General features: G+C 36.3%; 1 protein-coding gene across 1 annotated transcript; it reads left to right on the top strand.

Moving 5' to 3' along the window:
• Positions 1-2,212: 2,212 nt before the first annotated feature.
• rps6 (ribosomal protein S6) lies at positions 2,213-8,007 on the top strand. Its single transcript, NM_001003728.1, has 6 exons — positions 2,213-2,242; positions 2,723-2,854; positions 4,633-4,843; positions 6,348-6,494; positions 7,513-7,670; positions 7,868-8,007. Exons 1-6 carry the CDS (start codon positions 2,237-2,239, stop codon positions 7,961-7,963), a joined length of 750 nt encoding a protein of 249 aa, NP_001003728.1. The 5' UTR covers positions 2,213-2,236; the 3' UTR covers positions 7,964-8,007.
• The last annotated feature ends 1,028 nt before the right edge of the window (positions 8,008-9,035 follow it).

Below are 9,035 nucleotides of genomic sequence, written 5' to 3'. Positions count from 1 at the left end.
TGATCCTGAACCATCATCATCAATTTAACAATGAAAATTCACTAATGTTGATCCTGGACCATCATCATCAATTTAACAATGAAAATTCACTGATGTTGATCCTGAACCATCATCATCAATTTAACAATGAAAATTCACTAATGTTGATCCTGGACCATCTTTATCATAAGTGAAAATTCACTAATGTTGATCCTGGACCATCTTCATCATTTAAAGTGAAAATTCACTAATGTTGATCCTGGACCATTATCATCAATTTAATACAGTGTAAATTTACTGATGTTGATCCTGGACCATCATCATCAATTAAAGTGTAAATTCACTAATGTTGATCCTGGACCATCATCATTAATTAAAGTGTAAATTCACTGATGTTGATCCTGAACCATCATCATCATAAGTGAAAATTCACTAATGTTGATCCTGGACCATCTTCATCAATTTAATACAGTGTAAATTCACTAATGTTGATCCTGGACCATCATCATCAATTTAAAGTGAAAATTCACTAATGTTGATCCTGGACCATCTTCATCAATTTAAAGTGTAAATTCACTGATGTTGATCCTGGACCATCATCATCAATTTAAAGTGAAAATTCACTAATGTTGATCCTGGACCATCATCATCAATTTAAAGTGAAAATTCACTAATGTTGATCCTGGACCATCATCATTAATTAAAGTGTAAATTCACTGATGTTGATCCTGAACCATCATCATCATAAGTGAAAATTCACTAATGTTGATCCTGGACCATCTTCATCAATTTAACAATGAAAATTCACTAATGTTGATCCTGGACCATCATCATCAATTTAATATAGTGTAAATTCACTAATGTTGATCCTGGACCATCATCATCAATTTAATATAGTGTAAATTCACTAATGTTGATCCTGGACCATCATCATCAATTTAATATAGTGTAAATTCACTAATGTTGATCCTGGACCATCATCATCAATTTAATACAGTGTAAATTCACTAATGTTGATCCTGGACCATCATCATCAATTTAATACAGTGTAAATTCACTAATGTTGATCCTGGACCATCATCATCAATTTAAAGTGTAAATTCACTAATGTTGATCCTGGACCATCATCATCAATTAAAGTGTAAATTCACTCATGTTGATCCTGGACCATCTTCATCATTTAAAGTGAAAATTCACTAATGTTGATCCTGGACCATCATCATCATTTAAATACAGTGAAATTTCACTAATGTTAATCTTCCACATTAAAAGACGTTGCCACAGCAGAATGAACCGCCAAATTATCCATCATATGTTTTACACAATGCCCTACCAACAATAACCTATTACTAAGAAACATCCATACACACGTTTACTCTACGGCCAGTTTAGTTTATTAATTTCAACTGTACAAGGGCGCCCCCAGGGGGTGGTGGTGTGTAAACTCTGGCCACACCTGTGGTCACCCCAAAGACTTTGCTGTTAATATTATTAATTTAAAGTTACTTACGTAAATGTAAAATATTTTAATGAATAAATAAATAAACGAATAAATGAATGAATAAAATGCAGCCATTAAATTATTGTGGATTGATTGGTGCCACTGATGTAACTGATTCATTGCCCCTTATCTACTCCTATCGTCGTTGGCAGCCCTGTGTCCTTCAATAGAGAGCAATGGCAATGTAATATTTACCTTAAGGTATATCAATAGAAGAGGCAGTATCAATAATATTGTGGCTCAAAATGGAATATGGATAAATGATATTATTAGGGTCTGTATAGTGAGTGGGTGTGTCTTGGAATGCCTTTTGTTTTGTTTGTTTTAATAATTTATTAATCTTCATAAGTTTTAGACATGGCATGTACTTTATACTGTACAATAAAATTATGTGAAAAATTACTGAAAAGTTATTAATATGAAAAGTGTTTTTAAAGTAAATATCGATTTTTATTTAGTTTGCACATGTACTTGATGTATTATTTCAAGCAATAAATTGTTATATTTCAAGAGTAAATGATTAAATAATTTAATTAAAATAAATATAATTTAAACAATAATAGATTACTTTTAGGTACTCTATCTTATGTGTTTATTTTCATACTAAAATGCTTAAATGTGTCGTGATGTAAAAACCGCTTGCAGTTTTAAACGGCACAGTGTGTTCTCGCGATAACCCGGAGGTCTATGTGAGACTACGAGTCGGATATCCGCTCTCTTTTCCGTGGTGGACTCCAAGCGAGAAAGTCCTCCATCATGAAGGTACGGTGACAAAATTAGCGCTTTTAAAGTTTTACTATTCACCCTGTCTTCAAAATATCACACGGATTGCATGTTACAGTCTCAGAATCGCCCGACGCGCGCTCGCTTGTTGAGTTTGGCCCAAACAGAATGAAGGATGGACGTTGATCTTGTTAGGCTAGGCGAGCGGCTGTGGATGTGCGGCAACATGGCAGCGCCCGGTTCAGACATGCAATATTATATTAGACCACTTTAAAGATGTCACAAGGTCCGGGTGATTAGTAAACATAACAGCAAATGTTGTAAACCGCAATTAAAACGCTAGTACTTGTGTACGAGAGTGTCAGACTACCGTCAACTGCGCTGTAGCTTTAGCTGTTATTAGCTAGCAGAGACGTGTCAGAGGTAGACCTCACTATTCTGACAGAGGCAGAATGTGTTTCACAGTTTACAACCACAGCAGCAGGCTAATTTCTTCTCTCTTTTGACCTGTGTATTTAGCTCAATATCTCGTTCCCCGCCACCGGCTGCCAAAAGCTGATAGAAGTTGACGATGAACGCAAGCTGAGAATCTTCTACGAGAAGCGCATGGCCACAGAGGTGGCTGCAGACTCTCTGGGTGACGAGTGGAAGGTAAGCAAGAAGATGCTCATCATGTACTTTGTGTTTCAGTATTTTAAGATTCACGTGGTGACAGTAGAAACCTTTGGTTTCTAATGACTTGGGTTTGCTATAACCGTTAGCCAGTTTCTCCACTGGAAGACTACACTGTTCACTAAAAGGTGGAGTTTGTTTAGACTCCAAAACTGAACGTGATTTTAAACAACATACAATTGCTGTCTTTAAAAATGGTTACAGCAGAAAGCTAAACTATTCACTGAATGGCTCCAAAATCCTTCATTCCTGAAGGTGTAGTTAAAAAATGAACCCTGTTTACATTGAGGTAAAGTTGATTTTGTATTTGCACGTTCATTCAGTGACACGGTCCCTATATTGTTAATTACATTATTTTGAATATTCGGTCTGAAATTGAATGGTTCAGAACAACATTAACACTATGTAATTGACTGAACATTTAGTATTTTTATAGTCATTGGTTGCTGATATGATTAACTTCATATTTGCAAACAGTACTTGTCTGAAATGTTATTATTAAGGAGAAAGTCTGAATGTGACTATGAATCCAACTTAACCTCAATATTATTTACACCCACTTAGTGTGAGGACAGCTTGAGGGAGAATAAATTATGGGTAACTTAATTTTTGGAAGAACCTTTAACGCAATGAACTAATCGAGAAAACATGATATAAAATTATTAGTCCTAATGTCAAATATAAATAGTCTCACTTAAAAAATCTTTTTTGTGGCACACTAGCAGACCCTTTTTGACTTGTCAGTAGCTTAAAGGGGGGACATTGCGGTGCCTAAAGTAACAGTGGAGCTGCTAACCGGATAACAACCTGTTCATGTTATTAGGGGCTGGTTGTACTGCAATGCTCTGTCAAACTTTCTACATTAGGTTGTTCAGTGAATAAATATAAGTTCTCTCTGCAAATTAGCATACTTTGTTTGCAAGTTTACCTGCTTTAAAGTGTATAAATTAATAGATATGTATGAACTTACAGTAACATTTTGTCTTGTATTTAATTACATCAGCCAGATTCGACTAACTTTATATAGTTAAATACTTTATGCAAACCTCAAGAGTTTAGAAAAGAAATTAGTTTTTGTCTGAACTTTGATTGCCTGAATGTCAACTGGGCAGCCCAAAAAAAAAAAGACTCAATTTTTGCAACTAATGTTGACTCTCCCAGCCTGTAAATTCTCTGTTAGAATTGTTTAATGTCCTTTTATTAAAAAAAATTAATTGTAGTGTGAGGGTTAAAAAAAAACATCCAATGTCCATTTCCCGCTAACATTTGAGCAACGCTGCTGATTTGTCATTGTTCACATGCTCAACAGAAATTACTTATTGGCCGTGAAGGTCATCAGTTCACCAAACTCAGTTGTTTACTGAGTGTAACCACAGATACAGGCACATTGGAGCGTTTTATAGCTGCGATTCATCAACAAATCGCTTGTTTGTCAGCTTATAGGCAAACCAGCTGATCGACGGGAGTTTGAAACACTGGTGAGTTCGGTAAACTTATGACCTTCATGGCCAATCACAGTCATTTCTGTTGAGCATGTGAGTACATTGGCAAATCAGTGCTGTTTAAGAACGTGCTCAACAGTGCTCAAATGTTAGCAAGAAATGGACATTTTTAAAATTACAGTATCGACTTGTATTAAACTCCAGTATTGTGACAACTCTAGATCAGTTTCTTTTGTGTGTAGAACTGTAACTGATCGCATACCTTTAAAAAAAGAATCTTCAAGCTGACGTTAACTTTGTCGTCTGTTCTTGAAGGGCTACGTTGTGCGCATCAGCGGAGGCAATGACAAACAGGGCTTCCCCATGAAGCAGGGTGTGCTGACCCATGGACGTGTGCGTCTCCTCCTCAGCAAGGGTCACTCTTGTTACCGTCCTCGCCGTACTGGTGAGCGCAAACGCAAGTCTGTCCGCGGCTGCATCGTCGACGCCAACCTGAGTGTTCTCAACTTGGTCATTGTCAGGAAGGGTGAGTATGCTTGGCTGATATTTAATATTGGGTGATATCAGAATGGCACATGTTGTTGGTGCAGTTCCATCAGTGCACTTGTGCTCATAATTCTGCCGTAAAAAAACAAGTGAAGGATATAAATGTGAAATAATGACCTTCCAGTAGACCCTTTGATGATCACTAAAGAGAAAATATCTGCTCAGCCTCCTAAACTCTGTATTGGGTCCGTGACGTCATTTACTTCGGCATCCATTAAATTTTAAAGGTCTGTGCTGCCCCAATAAGAAGTTCTGTTCTCTCATCAGTTGGAATAGAATAACTTTTCCATAGATTATGATAGAGACGTTTTTTTTTTTTCCCCTATGATTACTGACATGTAGGAACTTACAAAATTAATTATCGCAACCTAGACCACACAGAACCTAAAAGGTACACTTTCAAATTTGAATTTACAAAAAGCCCTTTTTTTTGTAGGGGTTTATTATAACACGGATAACATACACAATTGTTTTAATCATTTCAACAGAGTTTCATAAAAATTCAAAGGGTTTTCTTTAAAATGACACCAAACCTTTGTATTTACACCTCTGGATGTGGATTTGGGAAACATTTGAATTTGGGTAGGCAAAATCCAGGCAGAAACCTTAAATAGCATTTGACTTTAGGAGGTTATTCTCATGAACATTTCCTGAATAGAATAAACATTTAGCCTAGCATCTTGACTAAAGGTGAGGTAAATTTGAGAGCAATGTTTCTGGGTGACATTGTGCGATAATGCCGTCAGTGGCCAAGCAGGTGAGACATGGAAACTAAATGGGACAATCAAATTGAGGTATAAATGTGTTGGCCATTCTCTGTAGGAAAACGGCATCACTGCATTATTTTCCAGAAGCTTTGCTCAAAGTTGCCCCATTTGTCATCTCACTTTAAAGCTATAGTTCACCCAAATATGAACATTTACTCCCTCTCAGGTGGTTCCAAATCTGTTTCCTTTTTCTGTGGAACACAAAAGATATTTTGAAAAATGTTCGAAACCTGTAACTATTGGTGTTTATAGAAAAACAAATACTCGATGTCTACAGCTTTTTCAAAATGTTTTAATTTTATTTTTAAAAATTGTATTGAACTAAAGAAATATTCTTAAAGATTTGACAATTGGAGGTTGATTAAATGACAGTTTTCATTTTGGGCAAATTATCTCGAAGTTGCTATAGCGATGTAACGTTTTTTTTTGTTTTTTTTTTTAAGAGTCATGCTTTTTTAAAATTAAAAATGTGCATGGTTACATTTCTTCTGTGGCACTCTAGCAGACCCTTTTTGTTTGTTCAGTAGCTTAAAGGGGGGACAAAATGGTGCCAACCGTAACAGTGGAGCTGCTAACCGGATAACAGCCTGTTCATGTCATTAGGGACTGGTTGTACTGCAATGCTCTGCCATAATTATTGCATGGCATTTAACATGTGAATAGGAGCAGTGGACTGGTATTTTGGTCATAATTGATAGATTTTCCTCTTTCCTTCAGGTGAGAAGGATATTCCTGGGCTGACTGATAGCACTGTCCCTCGCCGTCTGGGACCCAAGAGGGCTAGCAGGATCCGCAAGCTCTTCAACCTGTCCAAAGAGGACGATGTCAGGCAGTATGTGGTCCGGAGACCTCTCACTAAAGAAGGTACGGCTGTCTGCATTTAGTAGTTTTAATAATGTGAAGTGAGCACACAGTTTGACAGTTTTATTTTTGTGGCACACTAGCAGACCCTTTTTGACTGGTCAGTAGCTTAAAGGGGGGACATTGCGGTGCCTAAAGTAACTGTGGAGCTGCTAACCGGATAACAACCTGTTCATATTATTAGGGGCAGGTTGTACTGCAATGCTCTGTCAAACTTTCTGTACAGTGTATACTGAATCTGAAAATATTCTGTTCAAATGCTTTGAAAGGGTTTAATTGTATACAATATTAATAGTGCTGAATGATTAATCAGTTATTTTTGTGTGCTTTTTGTCAGTAATAGTTTAGAGTAAATCTCCAGTGCATCCGTTTTTCTTCATTTACGGTCTTGCAAAACATTTTTTGAAATTTCAGATTGAATTGCTTTAATTTTACCTGTGATCCGTGACGTGTGATGCATGACAACGGCTGCTTTGCTTAAATCATTTGCAATTTAATTTTGATTAATCACCCAGCAAATAAGTACTTTTACTTGTGAACTTATGTGCGCTCAGTACTAAGCAGTAGTGCTGAGCTTTAATTCTGTAAGTCGTTTCTCAGATGCTCAGACTTTGACTTTTTTATATTAAAAATGTTGCATTTGGATAGTTCATGCATAAATGTAAATACAGTGATAAATGCTAAATCGTGTCTATTTAAATGCTTTTAACACAAATTTTGGAGTGAGGACCTTCTCTTTTGTTGTTCTTTTGCTCATTTATGTGCATTAAAAGTTGCCGTTTTAGTGTTTGTTAAAAAAATCCTAAATGAGCCATGGTTTGTAAGTGTCTGGGCCCCGAATTTCAAAATGCACTTCATGTGCCTTTAATTATAATTGGTAAAAGTCAGTTGAGAAGACCTTGCCTTCATTTTTAGGTATATCAGTTTCATTTACTGCTTTGCAGCTAGGTCATAGAGATCATAATCATAAGGATTTGAAGCATGTCCACAGAATTATGGTTGATCATGCTTTTTCTTGCAGGCAAGAAGCCCAGGACTAAAGCCCCTAAGATTCAGCGTCTGGTTACACCCCGTGTGCTGCAGCACAAGCGCAGACGCATCGCTCTCAAGAGGCAGCGCACACTGAAGAACAAGGAGGCAGCAGCAGAATACACCAAACTGCTGGCCAAGAGGATGAAGGTATGCAACCAGTTTATTTTGTGAAAAGTCTAATTGATGGTGGCTTTCTAAAGTTTAAGCTAGCCTTTTTATGTTTTAAAACCATTTGTATGTCTAAAAATATTTGGGTTAAAAGTTTAGGCAAGTACATAAATGTACATAGCACAAGCTGTGAACCTGAAAATGTGAAAATCTGAATGTGTGTGCTTTTCTTGTAGGAGGCCAAGGAGAAACGTCAAGAACAGATTGCTAAGAGACGCCGTCTTTCCTCTCTGAGAGCCTCCACATCCAAGTCAGAGTCAAGCCAGAAGTGAGACATGTACCTCACAAATAAAACATGATTTTTTGAAACATTCTATCTGTGGTCTGGTTTCCATTTACCCTGTTAGGCTGTACATTTTGTTTTTACTACACGAGTATTATACAATTAGTTTGCAGTCATAATATGTATATATAATCTGATAAACAAGGTGAACTCAGACAAGTTTTTACATATTTAAAAAAAAAAAAATATATATATATATATATATATATATATATATATATATATATATATATATATATATATATATATATATACACACATTCAAGTACACTCGGTAATATTTAGGTTCAAAATGTCTGTTTTTTTAGGCAATAACCCATAGCTCACCTTTCCAAGTACTCTCAAGTACATTTCTTCATTCTTTCATCGTCCAACAGAGCAAGTTTATTCTCACTTTTGATCAGAAGGGGGAACACCATCAGCTATTGTGGGCATTAGAGGCATGGCAAAACATTTAATCCAATACACTGTTGTCCTCTACATTTTATTATGAGCAGAAGGCTGCAATAATTGAACAGCCTGAACCTTCATCTCAAGCATAACATGAATGGGACTTTCTGTGACATGACGAAACCAAATGTTTCAGCTAGACTAGACGGCAGCAGTTCATTTAAATGTAACTGCATGTACAGGATAATGCCTTGTTTTGGCTTCTGTTCAAATGTACTTTTTATTATTTTACAGTTTAAATCTTTTGAGTTTAATCTTCAGACACCTTTTGGGAAAGTTATGTTTTGTAAAACGTTGGGTCATGGGTGCTGTTTAAAGTCAGTCACCTAGAATTTGTAATTGCCTCGTTCTACCCCATGAGGTTTTAAAACCTCAAGTTTCTTTATTCTGTTGAACATGATCAATGTTGCTTTCCCATTGACTTTTAATAGGAGAAGGAAAAATAGGTGCCGTTTTCAGTTCCCAACATAATTCAAAATATCTTTCCTATTGGACAGAAAAATGATACTCGAGGTTTTCAGCAGGTTAAAGGTGAGCAAATGATGACGCTTTATATTTTACGGGGGTGAAATATTCTTTTTAATGTTCCACTGAAGGACGAAGTTGATAAA

This window comes from Danio rerio, chromosome 1, assembly GCF_052040795.2.
Source record: "Danio rerio strain M-AB ecotype USA chromosome 1, GRCz13ab, whole genome shotgun sequence".
Lineage (NCBI taxonomy): Eukaryota > Metazoa > Chordata > Actinopteri > Cypriniformes > Danionidae > Danio > Danio rerio.
Note: the sequence above shows the minus strand (reverse complement) of the source record. Positions and strands in the feature narration are given on the sequence as shown.

Coding starts and splice junctions, on each gene's coding strand:
- rps6 (NM_001003728.1), top strand. Junction 6,495..7,512: donor GAGACCTCTCACTAAAGAAG/GTACGGCTGTCT, acceptor TTTTTCTTGCAG/GCAAGAAGCCCAGGACTAAA. Junction 7,671..7,867: donor TGCTGGCCAAGAGGATGAAG/GTATGCAACCAG, acceptor CTTTTCTTGTAG/GAGGCCAAGGAGAAACGTCA.